Raw genomic sequence first — 22,622 nt, 5'->3', positions numbered from 1 at the left:
TTTGATGTCTGAATCCTCTCCCACCTGCTAGAGACTGCTGAACCACCAGGAAATGGGACTGAGGAGCAGACACTGTGTACCCAGGGGCCTGGGTACCTGTGTGGGGTGAGCAGCGGAGCCCCTCCTCTACCCACCCCACCTTGCTGCCCTGTTTGAGCCCAGGCCCAGCACTTGGTAACCAAGTCAACAAGCCTGCCCTCCTGGGGCTGTTTCTAACAACATTTTCCCAGCTGATAGCCGGCTGCAGAGTATAAGGAGGCCAGTGGGTCTCTCACAGACCCATATCTGCCTCTCATCAAACAGCAGACAGACAGATAGACAGACAATCCTAGCCAGCCCCAAGTGAAGCAGCATGGTAAGCAGGGTTGGGGGCTTGGGCCTGCAAGCGAGGATCCTAGTGGCCCTAGGTGGGTGGTGTGAAGGACCCTTGGGGAGTCCAAGTGTTCCCGGGGCTGGTGTGTGGCCAGGTGAGGTGGGGAGAAGGAAAGACTTCCAGATGTGAGTGTGGCTCCCCAAGTGTATAGGTATGTGAGAATGCATGCAGAGGTGGAGGACAGGGTTATGGGAACCAGGACGTGGGTCTGAGCCTCTGCTCAGGAGCAGGGCTGCTGAGGGGCTCTGAATTTAGGGGTAGGGCGTATAGACTCAGCAGGACTGGAGCAGGAAGTGCTGGCACTTTACAAACCTGGCCCCACAGCAGATTTACTGTTGGCTTCTCATCTCACCTCCCAGCTGTAGGGACACATCCTTACCACCCTGCCCAGCTGATGTGTCTGATCTGATCCCTTATTTCAACAGAGAGAGTGAGGAGGAAGGGGAGGGAAAGGGAAGGTGCTCCTGCTTATTGAAAGCTGGCTGTGTGTGGGGCTCATTTGGTATCTTTTGCCAGGCTCCCCATCAGGAGGGATAGAAGAGCTGTGAAGAACATGGCTGGAGCCAAGCTGTTCTCACTCTGAATGTCACTGGTTTACTCATGACCTTGAGCTCATTGCTTAATCTCTCTGAGGGTCAGTTTCCTCATGTGCAAAATGGTGGCATGAAAGTACCCACTTATAGGGTTGTCACGAAGATGAAATGGGATAACAGGTGGAGTGCTTAGCATAGGGTCCCTAATTAATGCTTAGCACAGGGGAACTAAGTGGCATAATGACAAAGCCCAACAGGTACAAGATCATACTATTTCTACATTCAAGAAAAGGGCACTAGAGACGCTGAAGAGAAATAACTTGTCTGAGGTCATAGGGGGATGGGCACTTGACCTTAAATCTATGTGATTCCAGGGGTTGAGTTCTTTGCCCTGCACCTGTTGCCCCACAGTAAGGGGTATCATTTCTAGCATCTCAAGTATACCCAAGAGGTCAGAGACACCTTGTGTGGGCCTGCAGCAGTCACAGGGGCCAAGATGGTGTCTGGCTTTGTAGACAGAGCCTGGGCGGGCTTGGTTACAACAGCCGGTGCTGGGCTGTCAGTGGATTGGTAAGCCCTGTTAGTCCTCCCTGTGAGATAGGGGGATTTCTGGAATCCTTTTGTCCCTAAACATCCCCAGCTTAACTCATTACCTTCTCTTTTTAATGACCGCAGAGGTTGGGGGATGGGAGTTGGGAAGGCGACCCAACATGTATGGTGCACCCAGTTTGTGTCATACAGTGAGCCAGGCAACTTGTAGGCATTTCTTCATTTAATCCCCCTAGGAGGGCAGCCCGGGTGGCTCAGAGGTTTAGCGCTGCCTTTAGCCCAGGGCCTGATCCTGGGGACCAGGGATCCAGTCCCACATCGGGCTCCCTGCATGGAGCCTGCTTCTCCCTCTGCCTGTGTCTCTGCCTCTGTGTGTGTGTGTGTGTGTGTTTCTCATGAATAAATAAATAATATCTTTTAAAAAAAATCCTCCTAAGAATTCTGTGGGGGGGGGGCTCTTATTATTGCCCCAGTTCATGGGATGTTGGGAGGCCCACAGAGGGGTTAACGCTCTTGCCCAAGGCAAGTAGAGAAGTAACAACGATGCATGATTTAATCCCAGTCATCTCAAAATCCAAATCAAGGCCCTTGTGTCACATTTTTAAAAAGTCAGTCAAGTGTTAAATTTATGGAGAAAGTATCCTCGTTAAAAATTATGAAATATGGGCAGCCCAGGTGGTTCAGCGGTTTAGCTCTGCCTTCAGCCCACAGCGTGATTCTGGGGACCTGAGATCAAATCCCACGTCGGGCTTCCTGCATGGAGCCTGCTTCTCTCTCTGCCTGTGTCTCTGCCCCCCCCCTTTGTGTCTCTCATGAATAAATAAATAAAATCTTTTAAAAAAATTATGAAATATTCCAGGCAGGAAAGTGTAAAGAACAATATAATAAACACCTGCTACCCAGCTTAAGAAATAGAATCTCTCTCCAACTGCATTCACCTCCCTCTTCTATAGAGAGAGCCATTGTTCCAAATTTAGTGTTAATATTTTCTCTTGCTTTATTTTTGTAATATACACACTACAAGATTATGTAGTAAAATATAAATTTATCTGTAAATGACGCACAACATTGTTTTACGAGTTAAAGATTTTTATAAATGGTATCATATGGTATGATTCTTCCTTAATTTGCTTTTGTGTTTTTCTGGTAAGAACTTTCTGGTAAGATTCTTTCTTGTAACTCATCCATTTCTACTTCTGAATCATTCCTCATCCATTTTCTCCTGTGGAAGGACATTTAATTGGCTTCCGTTGCTATGGTGCTGTGACTGTTCTTGCACCTATTCTTGTTTACCTGTGTGAGAACTTCTCTAGAGCAAGAAAATCATCAGCTTTCCTAGATATTGCCAAATTTTTCTCCAAAAGAGATAATCAATTTAGGCTTCTACCAACTATTTAAGGGATCCCATTTCTCCACATCCTCCACATGGTTAAGCGTTAAAGCTTGGGGAAACCTGATGGATATGCTCATTTTGTTTTTAAGGCCTGTGGTAATTAGTTCTCAAGGAGAGCAAGGAGGCAGAGTCTGGTACCCCACCTACCACACTGTCACACACCTGTTAATGTGTGAAACTCTCCTGGCCCCCCACAGTGAGCCACCTGAAGCCAGGGACCATGCATTAGGTGCCATGTATCCCCAGTGTCAACACAGTGTCAGGAGCATAGCAGAGCCTCAAAATATTTGATGAAGCCAGAAGTCCAACCTTCTTGATTCTCATGGGGCTCCCCAGGAGAAAGCATTGACCTTTCTGATTTCTGGGACCAAGCAGTTTATGCCTGTCCTGCTTTAGGGGCCAAGCATTCTTTGACACCAGCCTTGAATCATGTGAGGAAGACCATCTACTCAGCCCCACTCCACTCCACTGCAGAATTATGCACACCCAAGAGGGGAAAAAACAGCATATCCCCCTCCATTCCAGGTCCACTCTTCCCTTCCTTGCTGGCATTTCTAAGCTGTAGCACGAATCTAGAGATATTCCTGCTTTCAAAACCTCTCCCTTGCCTCTGATCCCTGAAACCTGCCTTGGATCTTACTTTTCTCGCCAATGGCCCTTAATTTTTTTTTTCTGAACACGGGTGGATTGACTATCATGCTCTGCCAGACTCATCTGACCCCTTCAACGCTCCTTAAGACGCTTAGTCACTGAGCAAAACTATAATCTTAGAACTGCCCACATCTGCTTCCTGACAGTTTGGGCCCAGCCCCCTGGAGCCACTGCCTGTGGACCTCCGAGGCCACCAGTCAATGCTTAGACACAGGAGAGGGGGCAAGTTGGGCAGGAACCTTTGGCCTCAGCCAGAGAGCCACTCAGGAAAGGATTACAGGCAGGAACCGTGACCAGGCACGGCAGTCTCCTCTCTGCTAAGAGTGTTCTCTGCACTTTGCCTGCTCAGCGTGAGTGCATTTCAGTCCATGTGGGGCAGGCCGGTGTGCAAATTGGCAATGCCTGCTGGGAGCTCTACTGTCTGGAACATGGGATCCAACCCGATGGACAGATGCCCAGTGACAAGACCATCGGTGGAGGGGACGACTCCTTCAACACCTTCTTTAGTGAAACTGGGGCTGGGAAACATGTGCCCCGGGCGGTGTTTGTGGATCTGGAGCCCACTGTGATTGGTGAGTGATGCTCAGTCTCTGCCACATGTGTCACCTTGTCCCAGGTACCACAGCAAGCCGTTCTCCATAACTAGAGCACTAGAATTTGTAGTTCCCATGTGTGGCAGCCCATTAAACCACAGATCTGGGACACCCGGGTGGCTCAGTGGTTGAGCGCCTGCCTTCAGCTCAGGGCGTGATCCTGGTCTGGGGATCGGGTCCCACATCGGGCTCCCTGCATGGCGCCTGCTTCTCCCTATGTCTATGTCTCTGCCTCTTTCTCTTTGTCTCTCATGAATAAATATAAAATCTTAAAAACAAACAAACATAGATCTGCTGCCACTCAGCTCCAAAGTCTCAGGGTTGCTCCATATCCATTTCTTGTTTGTCCAAGAATACTAAGAGTCAAGGGCAATAGCATCAGCCCGAATGGGGCTCCCCTAGGGTAGGACCTGGGGCCAGGTGACCCCACCCCTTCTGGGTAACCTGGGGAGCCAGGCTGCAAGGGCAGGGAGGCGTTTAAAACTCTGCCCATTGGGATCCCTGGGTGGCGCAGTGGTTTAGCGCCTGCCTTTGGCCCAGGGCGCGATCCTGGAGACCCAGAATCGAATCCCACGTCGGGCTCCCGGTGCATGGAGCCTGCTTCTCTCTGTGTGTGTGTGTGTGTGTGTGTGTGTGTGTGTGTGACTATCATAAATAAATAAAAAATTAAAAAAAAAAAAACAACTCTGCCCATTGCAGATGAGGTTCGGACAGGCACGTACCGCCAGCTCTTCCACCCAGAGCAGCTCATCACTGGCAAGGAAGATGCTGCCAATAACTACGCCCGAGGTCACTACACCATTGGAAAGGAGCTCATCGACCTGGTACTGGACCGAATTCGGAAGCTGGTGAGTGGTGGTGGCTGAGGGCTGGGGAAAGAGGAATCTGGATTCCTGTAGTGAAGAGATCTGGACACTATGTAGGAAGAGCAGCTTTAGCCCTTGGGAGAGCCTCCTGGATGAGTTTTATTTTATTTTTGGATGAGTTTTAAAGATGTAGGATCAGGACCAGTGAGGAGGGGCCCTACACATTGATCAGGGGAGGTATAAGCTCTAGCCTGGAGCTGGGTGTCCTCTTTACCTCCTATAGCAACTAGCCTGAGGCCTGGCAGAATGGCCACCAGGGCAAACATGACCATGGGCTGCCTGGCCAAGCTATGGAGGTCCTTACGCATTCCTAAAATAGGAATTGCAGGGATCTGGCAGAAATCCCAATGAAAAGCAGGGATCCAAATAATCCTGACCCAGGGCTCTATGATCAAAGTTGGCCTCCACTGAGGATGGGGGATCAGGTTCCTGGGTTGTTGATCTCAGTACGGAAGCCCTCCAGAAACATGTGAAATTAAATCAGGGGTAAACAGGTATGGAGCTGGGTGGGGTTGGCAAGTTATGGTGACAAAAGTGACTATGTCATGAGATTCTAGAGACCTGTTTTAGAGACCTCAGGTGGGTTTAGAGAGGAAGAGGAACAAGAGGAGAGAGAGTGGGCCCTCCCTATGAGGATCTGTTTTGTGCTCTTGGAAAAAAATCTTCCAAGGATTCAATGAAAGAAATGTTTGGGGAATTTGAAACAGCACGAGCTGGTTCTTTCCTTTTCATCAGCTCTGCCTCATATCCCACATTTCACCGTCTACTTTCTAGGCTGACCAGTGCACAGGACTCCAAGGGTTCCTCATCTTCCACAGCTTCGGAGGGGGCACCGGCTCGGGCTTCACCTCACTCCTGATGGAGCGGCTCTCGGTTGACTACGGCAAGAAGTCCAAGCTGGAGTTCTCCATCTACCCCGCCCCCCAGGTGTCCACAGCCGTGGTGGAGCCCTACAACTCCATCCTGACCACCCACACCACCCTGGAGCACTCGGACTGTGCCTTCATGGTGGACAACGAGGCCATCTACGACATCTGCCGCCGCAACCTGGACATCGAGCGCCCCACCTACACCAACCTCAACCGGCTCATCAGCCAAATCGTCTCCTCCATCACAGCTTCCCTGCGCTTCGACGGGGCCCTCAACGTGGACCTGACGGAGTTCCAGACCAACCTGGTGCCCTACCCTCGCATCCACTTCCCGCTGGCCACGTACGCGCCGGTCATCTCCGCGGAGAAGGCCTACCACGAGCAGCTGTCGGTGGCGGAGATCACCAACGCCTGCTTCGAGCCCGCCAACCAGATGGTGAAGTGCGATCCCCGCCACGGCAAGTACATGGCCTGCTGCCTGCTGTACCGGGGCGACGTGGTGCCCAAGGACGTCAACGCCGCCATCGCCGCCATCAAGACCAAGCGCAGTATTCAGTTTGTGGACTGGTGCCCCACGGGCTTCAAGGTGGGGATCAACTACCAGCCACCCACCGTGGTGCCCGGGGGCGACCTGGCCAAGGTGCAGCGCGCCGTGTGCATGCTGAGCAACACGACCGCCATCGCCGAGGCCTGGGCCCGCCTGGATCACAAGTTCGACCTGATGTATGCCAAGAGGGCCTTTGTGCACTGGTACGTGGGCGAGGGCATGGAGGAGGGGGAGTTCTCTGAGGCCCGGGAGGATATGGCTGCCCTGGAGAAGGATTACGAGGAGGTGGGCATGGATAGCGTGGAGGGGGAGGGAGAAGAGGAGGGAGATGAATACTAGGGGAACCCCATGTGCCTGTCCTAAATAAAGTGCCGTGGCCTTACCGTCTGGCAAGTGTCTTTTGCTCTTGGGAAAATCTGCAGAGCAGGGCTTTCTGCTTCAAGAGAGATAGGAAGGCTGGGATCTTAACCTGGGTTCCCCAGAAACCAGATCTGGTTCCAGATTTTAGGAAAGAGTGAAGTTCCAAGAAGCACAATGGGGAAAAAAAAAGAAAGAAAGAAAAAAAAGAAAAAGAAGCACAATGGGGATCAAGGAGGTTAAAGCAGAGAAGGAGACAGAATTTACCCCGGAGAAGAATAAATGGCATCTCGGGATCAGCTCTTGGGTGAAGGGGCAGCAGAGGACGGGAGGGTGGGGAAATGTATGCACTGGCCCCATTCCTCCATTGGTTAAGCCTTCCCCCCATGAAGCACGAACGCCCCTGCCCTTCTGGGTGGCACACACTCAGGAGGCAGTGCCCACAGGGAAGCCCTGGGGCAGGACATGGGTGACGTTGGTCCCAGCCACACAGCGCTGCAAGGAGAGTCTAGTGAGGCCAGGAGGGTGTGCAGTGTGCCTTAGACAGAGCTGGTGCTCACTAGTCCCGTCCCACAGATCACAGGTTTGTCTCCTTCAGGCAGGAGGTTTGGGTATCGAGAGTCCAGAAGCTGGCATTAAGGCAGAACGGTGGCCCAGTGGCAGCAACAATGGGGAAACAGCTGGGGTGGGGGCTGACCTCCCTGTGATCTCCATCGATAGTCCCACTTTTTGATAACAGACAAGTGACCTTTATTTCAATTCCATGCCTCAGGCTATGCAAGCACAGCTCCAAGCCCCCACCTCCAACCAGACGGCTGGCCCTAAAATCCTTATATATGGATTTTCTGTAGCCTCTGGTGGCTGGAGGGATGATTTAACCATTAGAATAATTGAAACTAGGGCAATCCCTGCCTCCCACCAAAGAGATTCAATGCTTAGTGTTTCCCTCAGATCTGTCCTTTCTGCAGCTTCCCCTTTCCTCAGACTGGATGCTGGGAAGGCATCCGAAAGGTCAGCAACACCAGGATGCTGCTAGCAACCCTACGGCTGGAGGAGCCAAGCTCTGGTGATGCCAGAGCATTGGAGCTGAGATGCCGGGTGGGAGCTGGAGCCGCAGTGGAGCTGCTCAGAGGTGGCAGGAGGAACCAAGGAGGGAGGGATATTTGGCAGATCCAGAGCCACGGAGGTGACACAACCACTAAACCAGAGGTGCCCCCTGATTTAGAGAGAGGGGGAGAAAGACCCTGGCTTCTCCTTCCTTGCACCCTCAATCTCTGGCTGGTGGCTCCCACTGTCTGAACCTAGGCAGGAGCTAGTTGGCAAGGGGGCCTAGCTACAAGGGGGTGCAGCAAGTGAGAGACAGAGCGGGCTGGGAAGGTGGGGGGTTGGAGCTCGGAGCAAACGCATACCCACACCAGGTCTAGCATTCAGGGCCTGTCTCAAACCAAACCGGAAACGGAGTGACTCCCGGTAGCATCACCTATCCCTGTCTTATCCAGATAATAACTCTGTAGTAAGCAGAGGATGGGATGAAAGCAACAGATGGTGGGGGGTTTAGGGAAGAAAGTGGGCAGGCCCAGCACAGCAGCCTGCTCCTTCCACTTTGCAATTATTTGCCCAGGGAGAGCAAGTGTTCTCCACTCCTCTATGACGGTGTAAGCTTACGGGGGCAGCTCTGTCCTGAGGAGAGAGACGCCTGTGGTTTTGTGTGTACGCGTGTGTGGTGGTGCTGGCGCGGGAGTAATTTAACTCAGTGGCAGTATTTAGAAGCCCATTTTGGCTGAGGAGCTCAGCTATACCCTCACATCCACTTTTCTCCCTCATCAAAGGGCTTGACTTTCAAATCTCTGACTCCTGGGTCTTTCTCTCTCTCACCTGGTTTCAAACTTGGGAAGTCAAGATGGGTCATTTTGGGAGCCCTTCACATCCCAAGAAACATTGTCATTTATTGAGTCCCTACTATGTACTCGGCCCTGTACCCATATTACCTTGTTTAATCCTGAGGTGGGGGAGCCTTGGGTGGCTCAATTGTTTAAGCATCTGCCTTGGGTTCAGGTCATGATCCAGGGTCCTGGGGTCAAGTCGCACATTGGGGATCCCTGCTCAGGAGGGGGTCTGCTTCTCCTCCCTCTCCCCCTTCCTGCTGCTCATGCTCTCTCTCTCTCTCTCAAATAAAATCTTAAAAAAAATCCTGAGGTAGGGATCCCTGGGTGGCGCAGCGGTTTGGCGCCTGCCTTTGGCCCAGGGCGTGATCCTGGAGACCCGGGATCGAATCCCATATCAGGCTCCCGATGCATGGAGCCTGCTTCTCCCTCTGCCTGTGTCTCTGCCTCTCTCTCTCTCTCTCTGTGACTATCATAAGTAAATAAATAAAAATTAAAAAAAAAATCCTGAGGTAAATACAGTTACACACACTGGACTGGAAGCCTCAGGAAAACAAGGCTTACTCTATTCTCAGCACCTAGAATGTTGCTGGGTGAACATATTAGGCAACATATGTGTTGAATGGTCATTGAATAGACTTGCTAAGTGAATGCCTATCCTACAGACGTGGAGACTGAGGTTCAGAGAAGTTATGGCACCTGCTCAAGGTTATTCAATTACAAATGGAGGAGTTGGGATTCAAACCCAGGTCAGCCTGGACAGAAGCTTATGGTGCTGTCCTCCCCTCCCTCAGCTGCCCTCCCCACTCCCGCCACAGCAGTTCCAGGCACGCCTCCAGACGCGGCTCAGAACCTGCCAGATCTCTAATGCCCAGACAGTGACTCAGGCACCTCAAAGGCAAGGAGGGGGTGACGCTTGACGCTCCTTTGCCTAGGCGCTGCGGTGGAGGGCACTAGGTGGGGCAGAGACACAGCCTCTGGGGCTGAACCAGGGCAGAAGCATCTTTGGGGCCAGGTTTGGGGGCTCTCCATGCCCTCTGGAAAGGGCCCCCAGCCCCAACATCTCATAGGAGGTGAGATAAGGGCTTGGAAAAGCCCAGCAGGATGTGAGGTCTTTAACCAGCCAGGGTGGCTGGGCAGCAGAGAGGGGGCCAGGCATCCCTCCATCTATTGCACCAGCCCACCTGCCCTGGGCAGTTGAAACAGCATGAGCTGGTTCTTTCCTTTTCATCAGCTCTGCCTCATATCCCACATTATCTCCTCTCAGACCCTTCCAGGCCTCCCAGCTAGTAAGTCTGCTGGCAGGCACTGGCAGGCCTAAGTTGGACTGGGTGTGGGTGTGGGTGTGGGTGTGGGTGTGGGCGTGGGAGGTGGCAACCCAGACCTCCACGGGACAGCCAGGAGCACCACCCAGCCTGGCTCCCGGGGACTCCCTCAGTGCAGGGCGCTTTCATCCCCGATGCTTCTAAAACCAGGGTACAATTACCTCCTGTAGGCAGACACAAGAGACATATTCCCAAAGTGGATTCCACCCAACACATTTATTCCTTCATCTCTGGGGTGTCAAGAACATGCCTGTCTCCAAAGCTACGTTCTCACCATTCCCTCCTTCTGGAACGCTGCCTCCCCCTGCTTGTCTCAATGTTGCCATTCCTTCCAGCTTAGGTCACAGCCACCCAGAACCATCCGCCCTGGAAAGCTCCCCCTTCTAGATTCGCCCAGCACCTTACTGTCTAACACTCATTTGGAACTTGGCATGAACTACCTTGTGGCGCTCAGCTTCTTGCCAGTATTTCTTCAACTACAGTTTTAAAAAATCATATATATATATATGTTATGTTATGATTATATATGATTATATATATATATATATATATATATATATATATATATATATATATTGAACAGTTACTATGTGAACATGCTTCCAAATGGAAAAGGTACAAAGGTTTACAAAGAGCAAAAAGAAGTTTGTAAGTGAAAATAAGTCCCCTTCTTTTGTTCCCCTCTTGACAGCCTCCACTATTAATTTGTTAGTGTTTCCTTCCAGAGACATCTACATATATATTAATGTGTATACAGTAGTCTCCCTTGATCCATGGGGGATATGTTCAAGACTCCAATGGATGCCTGAAACCATGGATGGTACCAGAACCCATATATACCATGTTTTTTGCTATACATGCATCCCTATGATAAAGTTTAACTTGTAAATCAGGCCCAGAGATTAACAATAACTAATAATAAAATAAAACAGGGCAGCCCGGTGGCTCAGCGGTTTAGCGCCACCTTCAGCCCAGGGCCTGATCCTGAAGACCTGGGATCGAGTCCCATGTCGGGCTCCCTGCATGGAGCCTGCTTCTCTGCCTGTGTCTCTGCCTCTCTCTCTCTCTCTCTCTCTCTCTCTTTCTCTCCCTCTCTCTCTGTGTCTCTCATGAATAAAAAAATCTTTTAAAAAATAAAATAAAACGAGTCTAATAATATACCGTGACAAAAGTTATGTGAATGTGGTCTCTCTCAAAATATCTCATGTCGTACTCCTCTCCTTACGACAATAGAAGATGCTGAAATACCTACGTGATCAGATAAAGTGAGGTGGAGGTATTGTGATATGGTGCTTGGCTACTACTGACTTTCTGATGATACAAGAAGGAGGATCACCATTTTCCAGACTGTGGTCCACCTCGGGTAACTGAAACCATCCATAAGGTGGGCACACATGTTTAGATACATTTTATCTTACCCTCGTTTTTTCATTTAACAAGAAATCTTTTTTTTAATTTTTTATTTATTTATGATAGTCACAGAGAGAGAGAGAGAGGCAGAGACACAGGCAGAGGGAGAAGCAGGCTCCATGCACCGGGAGCCCGACGTGGGATTCGATCCCGGGTCTCCAGGATCGCGCCCTGGGCTAAAGGCAGGCGCCAAACCGCTGCGCCACCCAGGGATCCCTAACAAGAAATCTTGAAGACTGTCCCTATCAGTACATATAGATATACCTCATTCTTGTTGGTAACAATGTATTATTCCATTGCATAGTGTATCATTGCTTATTTAACCAGTCCACTATTTTTAAAAACATTTATTTGAGAGAGAAAGAGTGTGAATGAGCACAAGTGGGGGGGGGGGGCAGAGGGAGAGAGAGAAGCAGGCTCCCTGCTCCATCCCAGGACTCTGGGATCAGGATCTAAGCCAAAGGGCAGATGCTTAACCAGCCACCCAGGTGCCCCTAACCAGTCTACTATTAATGAGTATTTAGGTTTCCAATCCTTTGCTTTGGAAACAAATTCTGGAACCCTTGTACATACTTCTTTGCACATACGTTCAATGATAAACTCTTAGGATCAGAACTGCTGGGTCAAAGACTATGCACCTTTAACTCTGACATGCCCCATGCTGCTCTCCTACTACCAGTGTGCTAGCACGCCTATGCCTGGGGCCTTGCCCATACAGTGTATACAACTTGTTGATCTTTGTCAATCATCTGATAAGTGAAACAAAGCATTTTATTGCAGCTTTCCTTTATAATTCTCTTGTTATCAAGCATCTTTTCATATGTCTAAAAGTCAGCATTTTCTCTTCTGTGAACTGTCTTGTCTGAGCCTTTTGGCCATTTATTTTTTTTAATGGTCTTTTTTTTATTATTTATGATAATCACACAGAGAGAGAGAGAGAGAGAGGCAGAGACACAGGCAGAGGGAGAGGCAGGCTCCATGCACCTGGGAGCCAGATGTGGGATTCAATCCCGGGTCTCCAGGATCATGCCCTGGGCCAAAGGCAGGCGCCAAACCGCTGCGCCACCCAGGGATCCCCACCTTTTGGCCATTTAAAAAACTGCTTTCTTTCTTTGTCTTTCCTTGCGAACAAAGGAAATTAACCCTTGGTTTGCTAGATGGCTCGATATCATTTCCTTCAGGTGTCACTTGTCAATGTCCCAACTAGATTTTTATCTCTTTGAGTACAAGGGCTGGAACTTAAACCCCTTTGTATTCCTAATTCTTAATATAATACCACATACACCGTAGATGCTAGACAAATGTCTGTTGAGATAAGAGAAGTAAGGAGAAAGAGATTTGGAAAATTTTGGAGTGATCTACCCTATTTCTTCCTCTTATACCAAGGCCAGTCAGGGCTCTTGTAAACAGCAAAAATTAGCTCTGGCAAATTAAAACAAAAAAGACACTCCCCCACCCCCACTCCAATACACACACATACATGCACAAATTAGAGACACTGGGTTGCACACAGAATTAATACGAGGGATGCCAAGTGAGGCTCCACAAACAGATAGGGACCAAGGGAAGCTGAGCATTAGGCATCCTAGTCAAGGTCAGGGCACAGGACAGTCTGCCTAAAAGAAGGGGGTTCCCTACAGAACAAGGAGCTGCAATGAGGCTCCCTCCCCACCAGGCACTGACATTTCTTCCTCCACACACTAGAGGCCACTGCTGGCTCCCATGTCACAACCACTCCAGAATTCTCAATTTTTCTGTGGCTTGCTCCACATTCAAAGTCCCAGTTGGAGCTTTCAATTGGCAGGACGTATGGCTTTTGCCTGTACCTCCGGAGCTGAGATGTCTGGGACAGCAAGTGTCAGGGCTTTGTGACAGGTGGTGGCCTGCCTCCCAGCAAGGCCTACACAATGGGAATTGCCCAAACAGGCGGAAGTCTCCGACTGTGGGCAGCCAGGGAAAGTGGACAAATGCACACTTCCTTCTTTCCTCATGTGTGGCTCAATCTTTGGTGAAGCATTTCTGGGTCACCCAGCCAGAAAAACACTCTTCTGGACTCACATAGGCATGACTGCCTGGGCCAATCACGCTCATGGAGAGGATATGTACTAAGACCCAGACATAGTGTGTAGCACACCTTATCTGACTTTCAAACAGCCCTAGGCATTTACCTGTATTTAGGTAGGAAAAACTGAGTCCTCAGAGGTTTTGCCAAGTCTCGCAACAGTGCCAGGTTGCAGACCCAGTTCTGTCTGTTTTTAAAACCTTGGGATTTCCCAGTGGACTATATTGTTGGGCTGTTATCTTATCAAGTCGGAGCTCTATGGACCAGGGACTAGATCATATTCTTTTCACATCCTGCCTGCATCTACTATGTAGAATACGTTCAATTAATACTTGTGGTTTAGCCTGGATGGTATCAAGCAGGAGCCAATTCTGGAAAGTTCTCTAACTCTCCCACGAGGCCTGAACCCAGGAGTCATTTTGAGATGGACGAGGTCTATTTGGGATCCCTCTGCGAGGAACACAACCACAAAAACCACAAAACCTTCCATCTGGGGGACTTCCTTTTCCTGTTTTCGTTTTATCCTTTAACCCCACCTCCCCGCGATGTGTCAAAACTGTCAACAAGAGGTTCCAACCTGTTCGTTATTTAATCATCCAAAGGCTATTCCTGAACCCTACAACTGCCCCACATACTCTTGTGCAAAAAAAAAAAAAAAAAAAAAGGTGGTGGGGGGGACACAATGTCTGTCCCGTGGAATTCACTGTCTCAAGCGGGAGGCGAACGTCCGTCAAAGGAAGAATCAGACAAGTAAGGGCTGACTCGCAGCTCGGCGCGGCGCGGGCCGGCGGGTCTGACCTCGTCGGGGAGTCGGGCGGCCTGTTGTCGGGACCCGGTGCGGGAGCGGAGGTGTGAGGCGGAGGCTTCAGGCCGGGGGGCTCCGTGAGTCCGCGCGGCCATGCATCGCCCTGCGCCGATCGCCCACCGCCCAGCCCGCGCCCGGGAGAGCGGCCGAGGCACCGCGGGCTGCGGGCCCCTGAGCGCCGCCGAGCCCGCCCCCGCCCGTCCGGGGATGACGTCGCCGCGGCGCGAGCCCAAAATAGCCGGCCCCGCCCCCGCCTCCCGGCAGCCCGCGCGGCGGCCGCAGCCCCGCCCCCGGGCCCAGGCCGCCGGGCCGCCGCGGGCTCTGGTAGTTTCGGCGCCGCTGACGCAGGCCGGCGCGCACAGCCGGGCCCGGCGTCCTCCGCAGCAGCCGCGAGCCGCGCGGCCGGTGCCAGACGGTTCCGGCGGGGGGCAGGGGCGGGGCGCCCCGGCGGCGGAGGAGGTGCGGGCGGGGGGCCCGGGGCGGGCTGGGGGGGCCCCGGCCGGGCCGCTGGAGGCCGGGGCTGACGGGGCGCCCCGGGGCCTGGGCGCCGAGATCGCGGGGCCCGGCCTGCGGGGGGCCTCGGCACGGCGGGCCGCCTCTCGGGGGGCGGGGGGCCCTGGCCTTCGCCTGACGCCGCGTCCCGTCCTGCAGCCCCGGCGAGGCCCGTCTGGCTGTGACGAGTTGCCATGGCATCCTACTACGACATCCTAGACGTGCCGCGAAGTGCGTCCGCTGACGACATCAAGAAGGCGTAAGTGCCTGCACCGCGCGTCAGGAAGCCTGTCGCCCCCGCACCCCAGCCCCCCCCCACGGGGCCCTTCGGAGGCCTGGCCGGCCCAGGGAACTGGGTCCTTCGAAAGGATGGGGGGCTCCCTCTATAGGGAGGAAGAAGACTCCTGGAGGAGCAGGGGCGAGTCCTTAGCGCGAAGCCCTGCAGAGAGCTGCACTGTGGGTCCTTCTCGGTGGATGCCCCTTCCCCTTCACTCCCATCCCCAGCCCAGGGGTGGGCTTTCTCGGGACGCCTGCAAAAATGTCCAGGGCCTGTGACCAGGAGGGACCAGTGCCGGGTACGCTCCATGGCCACACGTATTTCCAACTTAAGCCCCAGCGAACTCCAGGGGTGGGGGTCGGGGGGTTAGGGCTGGGGCTTTCTCATGCTTCCATAGTCCTCTGCTACTGCAAGGAGTCCTAGCACTGGCTGCAGAGGGAAGAGACAGGAACCCCATTAACACACGCCGCAGAGGCAGCCCTGGCAGCTAGGGTGGATGGGGAGCTGAGCGAGGAGAGGACAGTGGCAGGCTAATAGGCAAATGGGTCATTCCGTTTCATGGTGGGAGGTGCTTGCTTTTGTCCTCTGACCCACTCCTCTGAACCTACTTTTTGCAGATATCGCCGGAAGGCCCTTCAGTGGCACCCGGACAAGAACCCGGATAATAAAGAATTTGCTGAGAGGAAGTTCAAGGAGGTGGCCGAGGCATATGAAGTGCTGTCAGACAGTAAGGGCTGAGGGCAAGGCAGGGCAGCACCTACACCCCCCTCCCCGCCCCCCCATTTCATGCCCTATCCTCCTCCTTCCCAAACAAAGCCAAGCTGCTACCTCCTGTCTCCTCCAGGCCTGTTGTTTCCAGCCTGGGATTTCAGTGCCTCCTCCAACAGGGGACTCTGGGACTTTTTTTTTTTTTTTTGCTGCAATTCAAGCAAGCACCTATTATGTGCAAAGCAGCCTTTTATTCTTCCCCTAATCCCCCATGCTCAGTGTCTGCTCCCCCGGATCTGGTATGGTAGTTGCAGCATGGGTCTTGACAAGGGGATGGCAGCAGGGCGCATAACCTACATGTGCTGAGCCTTCTCTGTGCCAAGCATTGGTGGGTATAATCTGCAGAAATCCTCACAGTCATCCTATGAGGCAGGATTTGTCATCCTCACTTTACAGGCAAGGAAACTGAGGCTGAGAGAGGTAAAGTAATTTGCTCAAGGTCACACAGCTGGAATATAAATCCTGGGTCTGCTTTTTGTTTTGTTTTGTTTTTTTAAAGATTTTACTTATTTGAGAGAGAAAGAGCAAGCAGGGGGAGGAGCAAAGGGGAGGGAAAAAAAGGGGAAAGAATCTGAAGTAGACCCCGGGCTGAGCGCAGAGCTCAACTGGGGCATTGAGCTCACGACCCTGAGATCATGACCTGAGCAGAAATCAAGAGTCGGCTGCTTAACCAACTGAGCCACTCAGATGTCCCTCCAGGTCTCTTTTTATTCATTCATTCAGAAAATATTCATTGAGTGTTTATGGTGCTGGGCCCTTGCTGGGTACTGGAGAGCAATGGAGGACAAGCAGACACTGTCCTTGTCATGATGGGTTTATTACATTTTAGTCCAGGAAGACCACCATTAACCAAGGAAATACTTAGGAGTATTCTGAAGGAAGGTACAGGGTGATGTTGATAGGAAATAAGAGGCACCAGATTTTGTTCTGGTGGTCACAGAGGGCCTCTGACCTTGACCTTTGACCCACATTAGAGGCGGTGATATTTAGGCTGAGCCCTGATTGATACCATGGTAATAATTAGCAGATATTTATTGAACACAATGTGTTATCAGACACTGCTAAGCAGTGCACGTGGATTGTCTTACTTAATTCTTGCAATGATCCTGTGTGGTTGGTGCTGTTGTTGTGTCCATTCTACAGATGAGAGGGAGCCACTGTGCGAAGAGCTGGCGCTGCTAAAACCTATAGCCGGTGCCCCATGTGCACCCTGCTGTCCCCCTAGCATCAGTCACTGGGCAGTCCTCTGAGGGTCCTAGCCTGGAAGGGGAGGCCATCATCCCAGTGGGAGGGAGAAATGATCTGGTCTCTTTTTCCAGAGCATAAGCGGGAAATCTACGACCGTTATGGCCGGGAAGGGCTGACTGGGGCAGGTAGGTGGAATGGCGGCAGGGCCTGGGGATAAAAGTGGGTCACGGAAGAGAGGGGGAGGGCAGATTAGGGCAACAGATGCTCTCTGGAGGCGTGCCTTTGGTGGGGTGTGCGGCTCAGGGCAGGATGTGTGCCCTGAGCCCCCTCTTCATCCTGTCCCTCTTCCAGGAACTGGCCCATCCCGGGCAGAACCTGGTGGCGGTGGGCCCGGCTTCACCTTCACCTTCCGCAGCCCCGAGGAGGTTTTCCGGGAGTTCTTTGGGAGTGGAGACCCTTTCGCGGAGCTCTTTGGTGAGTGGGCTCAGGACGCCTCCGACTGGCTGGACTCCTGCTCCAGGCCTGCTCTCCATCAGCCTGGATCCCCTGAGACAGAAGGCTGAGAGGGCAGCAGAATTCCACAGACAGAAGATTTTGCTGGGGTGGATCCGGGGACAGTGGGGACAGAACCTGACACAGGCCCGAACCCGTAGAGACTTGCCTTGTTCAATGACAGCAACAATGGTACATTGTTAGGCCTGCACAATAGGAGCCGTGAAAGCAAGACTCAGAGTGCCATGTGACAATCACAGTGGCGTCATAAATGACCGATACCATGTTTGTGGTGATTACTATGAACTCTGTGAGTTCATACACATACACATGTTTGTGGGTAGGGTTCTCCCCATGTACAGGTGAGAACACAAAGGTACTCTCAGTGTGCTTGGATTCCCCCAGCCAACGGGGGAGTCGGGCCTCGTAGCAGGGTAGGCATATGCTGAAGGAGCTAGCCGTCTTCCCTTTCCCCCCCCCTTCATTGGGTACCCTGGACAGAATTTACCAGTGATCGTTTTCATATGTAATATTAACAAAACAAAACAAAACTTCAGAAACAAGTCCACAGTCAAAAAAGAAGAAAAAAATTGGAAATGCTTAGCAGGTTATACTTCTAGACTGAAAGGCAGGGTTCACACATTTTGGTGGGGGGACAGGTCTCTTTACTAGATTGTTATTCTGCTTGCTTGTTGCAGATGACCTGGGCCCCTTCTCAGAGCTTCAGAGCCGGGGTTCCCGACCCTCGGGCCCCTTCTTCACCTTCTCTTCCTCCTTTCCTGGGCACTCTGGTATGTGCTGTCCCTTTACGTTTTTTGGAAGCTCTGGGTCCTGGAACCCAGGACCCAGAGTTCCAAATGTTCTCTCCTGTTCCAAATGTTCTCTCCTGAGTATCTGGAGCCCTGCCTTGGGGCAGCTCTGCAGGGAGATGCCACAGAGGTTCCTGGGCGCATTGTAACTGCAGCATGCTGGGTCCAGCCTCCCTCTGACAACTTCTCTGCCTCCTCCTTTGTCTCCGTTCCAGATTTCTCCTCCTCCTCTTTCTCCTTCAGTCCTGGGGCTGGTGCTTTTCGCTCTGTTTCTACATCCACCACCTTTGTCCAAGGACACCGCATCACGACACGCAGGTGAGGGCTCCTCTGGGCTCATTCCAGGTGTAGGGGTGCAGGGGGGAGGTGGGGAGGGGGCGCTGCATACAGCTCCTTGTGGGCGGAGTCTGTCTCGGTCTCTGCGGCATCCCAGGGCATGGACAGGCACCTGCAGGATTCGTGTTCCATGAGTGAACCATGCCGTCCCCTGCAGAATCATGGAGAACGGGCAGGAACGGGTGGAAGTGGAAGAAGATGGACAGCTGAAGTCAGTCACAATCAATGGTGAGGAGTGGCTGTGTGCCCTGGTCCCTGGCAGGAAGCCCCAGCCCCTGAAGCCCCCTCCACACTGTTCCTCTCTGAACTCCTTTGGGGCAGGGAAGGAGTGGCAGCCACCGGCCCCACTGCAGAATCAGAGGCAAGGATGCCAGGGAGGGGGGCTGGGGCAGGGAAGTGAGGAGTCTCCGAGGGCCAGCTAATCACCATCTTCATCAGTGGGTGCCTGGTGTTTGCAGAGCACTTGACTGTTCTGAAAGCACTTGTGCACAGAACGTGAGCTCTGTATGGAAACGGGTGGGGGAAGTGGGGCTGTTGGTATTTGCCCTATTTTTCACGTGAGGAGACTGAACCTCTGCATCATCAAATGGCCCTAACTCCTAGGTAGCATGAGGCTCAAGGCCTGGTCCTGCTTAGTAAGGTTTGTAAAGCTGGGAGTGACACCCAGGATGCAGGACTCCAGGGGCGGAACTCTTCCCACAGCATCCCTTTGTAGGGCATGCTCAGCATGGTGTCCCTCCCGTGCCTGCCGGCTCTGGGAATGCTGCGCGCCTAGTGCGTTTCCTGGGCCGTCTTTGGTTATTAGAACAATCTGACAACATAGGTTCTCTCACTGTTTCCCTTTTATAGATGAGGAAAGGGTGGGCTAGGGAGGTTGAGTAGCTTGCCCAAGGAGACAGCTTCATCCCTGCTGGAGCTCGGTACCTGCCCACGCGCATGACCACCACGCTCGGTGCCAGAGTGCGTGCATGCCAATTCCAAAGGGGGGGCTGTAAGTGCTCAGAGTTGCCATGCATGAGGCAGCCTGGCAGGACTCCCCTGGCCTAGTTGGAGGGCTTCATGGGGGCCGTGATTCCTGCAGGTGTCCCAGATGACCTGGCGCTGGGCTTGGAGCTGAGCCGTCGTGAGCAGCAACAGTCTGTCACCTCCAGGTCCGGGGGCACGCAGGTTCGGCAGACTCCTGCCTCCCACCCCTCTGACAGCGATCTCTCCGAGGATGACGAGGACCTGCAGCTCGCCATGGCCTACAGCCTGTCAGAGATGGAGGCGGCTGGGAAGAAACCGGCAGGTGGGCGGGGGGCGCAGCGTCGAAGGCAGGGGCGGCCCAAGGCCCAGGACCAAGAGCCCGGCCTGGGGGGGACCCCTGAGGCTGCAAGGGGGGATGCGGCCAAATCCAGCCCATCCCCAGAGGAGAAGGCCTCTCGCTGCCTCATTCTCTGATCAGCAGGCCCGAACCACCCTGATTCGGGGCGACCGGGGGTCCTGCTCGCTGTCGGGAGCAGAGGGGCAGGGCCTGAGTTGCAGGAGCTCTTCCTCCGCTCAGCACCCCCCCATAGATGCACCTCCCATGTCCACTTGCACTCCAGTGCGGACTCGGGATCGCTCTGCTCAGCCCACAGTTGATAGGTCCCTGGTGAGGCCCAGGGTGGGGAGCCTCGGGCCGTGGGAGGGCCTCCCAGGAGCCAGGAGGCAGGCACTCCTGCCAGATGGGGAGTTTCTCAAGGGCATTAGTGGCTTGGGTCGGGCCTTCTGTGCCCAGGTCTGCCACCTGTGTTGCTGATGACGTCAAGGAAGGAGGACTTGGCCTGGGGTTCTCTGAGCCGGATCCGCAGCTACACCAGGGAGTCTCCTGTGCTCCCGTCTAGCTGCAGATGCCCCACCCTGGTTTCTGTGCAGCGTTGAGCTCTGACGTGTCTCTGTTGCTTTCCTTCTGGTGCTGCTGCTCCTCCCTCGCTCTCTTCTCTCTGCACTTCCCCGCGGGCCGCATCGCTTGCTTTCACTGCCATCTGGCTAGGACTCCCTTCTTCTTTCCCCAAGAAAGCCTCAGTGTGACCAGGAAGATGCTGTGGCCGGTAGGGCCATAAGGTCTTCTGGGGAGGCTAGCTGGGTGGGGCGGGCGCCTCTCATCCAGATACGGAACCGGAGCCCACTCCTCCTCCCTTCCTCTTGCTGCCTCAGCCTGCCCCAGGCCTCGGGACTAGGCAGGTGAGGCCGGCTATCCCTGGAGAGGTGGGCTAAGGTCAGGGTGCCCCAGGAGGGAGGCCTAGGAGGGGGCTGTACCCCGTACTATTTCACCATGCATCAGGGCTCAGGGAGAGGCCACAGGGCTGCCCAGGTCTGCATGCTCGGCTCTGTCCTCCACGGCTTGCTGCTGACCCTCTCTCCTGTCACCCCGCCCCCGCTCTCTCCTCAGATGTGTTCTGAGCTGGATGGCCGGGATCCAGAGCCGCTGCACAGTTCCAACAGGACAGCGCCCTCCCCCGTGCGCTGGGAGGGGACCCTCCATTCCTCTCCCTCACCTATGCTGAGCGTAGAGCTGGGCCTGGGTGGTGGGTGGGGGCCGGGTGGGAGGCATCTGTAGTCTTAGCCTGTGAACTCTTCCCTGGGTGTTTGGTGCTGTCTCTTGGGGACTACAAGTCCCAGAATGCAACACACCCTGCCTCATTTCTGATAGATCATGTTAGGGGAAGCGATGCGTGGTTGTGGAGCTGTGCATCTTGGGACATGTAGTTCCAGCCCCGGTTGACTTGTCATTCGCTGTGAACTGGGGACATCTTGTCATCTGATTTGACTGTGGCAGGGGTGGCAATAATGTGGATGAAGGGGTAGTGGACCAAGCTTCGGTTCCCCTGACACCTGTTGGTAGCGCCAGGCTTAGAGCGTACAGATCAGAGCCCTGTGCCATCTGGGAGGCTCTCATCCTGTGGGCAGTCCTGGGATCCGAGGACTGCCCCGTGGGATGGATGGGATCGGGCGTGGGCAGGCAGAGAGCTTGGAAGGGGAGGCGGCCAGTGTGAGAGAGTGTGTCTGTGTGTGTCTGTGTGTGTGTGGGCAAGAACACGCACGCACACGCGTGGTCGGGATTGGTGTGTGATGGGTGCTCCAGGCATGTTGCTGCTTGTATGGCTTCTTTGGCCTCTGACCCTGCTGCCCATTCTTTTTCTCCAACACCACAAGTGAGCTGCCTCTCCTCCTCCCTGCCTGGGGAGCCCCGTGGCCGGGGAGGGGAGTGGTGGAGCCAGGGTGGTGCTAGCCCTGTGACGTTGCATCTCAGAGACCTATCAAAGCCAGCTGGGCTGAGCTCAGTCCGAGAGAGAAACACTGGAAGTCAATAAAGCTGTTTCGAGAGCTTGGTGGTGTGCCGTGTCCCTGTGTTCTTCCTTTCCAGGGTGGCCCCAGAGGGACCCTACGGGACCAGTGGGCAGCATCCACCCCCCATTGCCCAAACACCTGGCGGTCACAAGCCTTTCCAGATGACAGCAGAAGTTCCCCCTTTGACCAGGCTGCCCTCCCAAGTACATCGTTGAATCCGGAGAAATGCTCCAGTTCTGCCCACACACATGTCTTGTGGCCCCATGGTGGCTTTCCCCAGGCAGCAGTTGTTCCCCTTAGCAGGGACCCACCGTTCACTACTCTGTCACACAGCTAGGACCAGACCAGATGAAGTTATGCCTCGACTACAAGCATGGGAATTCCTGGAAGTAGGGAATGCATGGTGAGAACTTGTAAAAACTCCTCAAGCCCATAAATGAGCCCCTCCCAAGGCCGGCGGCCTGTCTCCGAGGCCTGCCTTTCCCACGTGCAGTGGTCCAAGTCCACCCTGCCCAGAGTGCAGGCCCCAAACTCACCAGTACCTGGGGAGGAAAATGCCAGGGGACCCCCCCCCCCTTCTCTGCAGACACCTTCGGAGACAGCCGCTGAGCCCCGACAGGCAACTTTCCATCATCAAGCAGAGCCCTGTGGCTCCCCAGCGACACTCTGCCATTCCAGGAGAAGCGCATGGCTTCCTCTTCAACAGCCAGAGGGCTTGTATTGTATTTTTCT

The 22,622-nt window shown here is 53.5% G+C and overlaps 2 protein-coding genes across 5 annotated transcripts; both read left to right on the top strand.

The window, feature by feature from the left end:
* Positions 1–337: 337 nt before the first annotated feature.
* Positions 338–6,761, top strand: LOC140625662 (tubulin alpha-1B chain-like). Its single transcript, XM_072813127.1, has 4 exons — positions 338–355; positions 3,849–4,071; positions 4,792–4,940; positions 5,733–6,761. Exons 1-4 carry the CDS (start codon positions 353–355, stop codon positions 6,711–6,713), a joined length of 1,356 nt encoding a protein of 451 aa, XP_072669228.1. The 5' UTR covers positions 338–352; the 3' UTR covers positions 6,714–6,761.
* A 7,759-nt stretch (positions 6,762–14,520) lies between these two features.
* Positions 14,521–21,926, top strand: DNAJB2 (DnaJ heat shock protein family (Hsp40) member B2). 4 transcript variants are annotated; one of them, XM_072813130.1, is made up of 11 exons: positions 14,523–14,675; positions 14,868–14,967; positions 15,603–15,712; positions 17,073–17,126; positions 17,293–17,415; positions 18,132–18,224; positions 18,458–18,560; positions 18,736–18,806; positions 19,660–19,866; positions 20,757–20,783; positions 20,992–21,926. In XM_072813130.1, the coding sequence occupies exons 2-10, from the start codon at positions 14,903–14,905 to the stop codon at positions 20,777–20,779; spliced, it is 849 nt and encodes a 282-aa protein (XP_072669231.1). In that variant the 5' UTR covers positions 14,523–14,675; positions 14,868–14,902; the 3' UTR covers positions 20,780–20,783; positions 20,992–21,926. The 4 variants fall into 4 exon arrangements, 3 of the variants coding, with proteins under 3 accessions (XP_072669233.1, XP_072669231.1, XP_072669232.1); XR_012025000.1 differs by having other exon boundaries at positions 14,521–14,675; positions 19,660–20,783; XM_072813132.1 differs by lacking the exon at positions 18,132–18,224 and having other exon boundaries at positions 14,521–14,675.
* The last annotated feature ends 696 nt before the right edge of the window (positions 21,927–22,622 follow it).

Source organism: Canis lupus, chromosome 36, assembly GCF_048164855.1.
Source record: "Canis lupus baileyi chromosome 36, mCanLup2.hap1, whole genome shotgun sequence".
In the NCBI taxonomy this organism is placed as follows: Eukaryota; Metazoa; Chordata; class Mammalia; order Carnivora; family Canidae; genus Canis; species Canis lupus.
The sequence above is the reverse complement of the archived record's forward strand: the minus strand, read 5'-3'. Positions and strand labels throughout refer to the sequence as shown.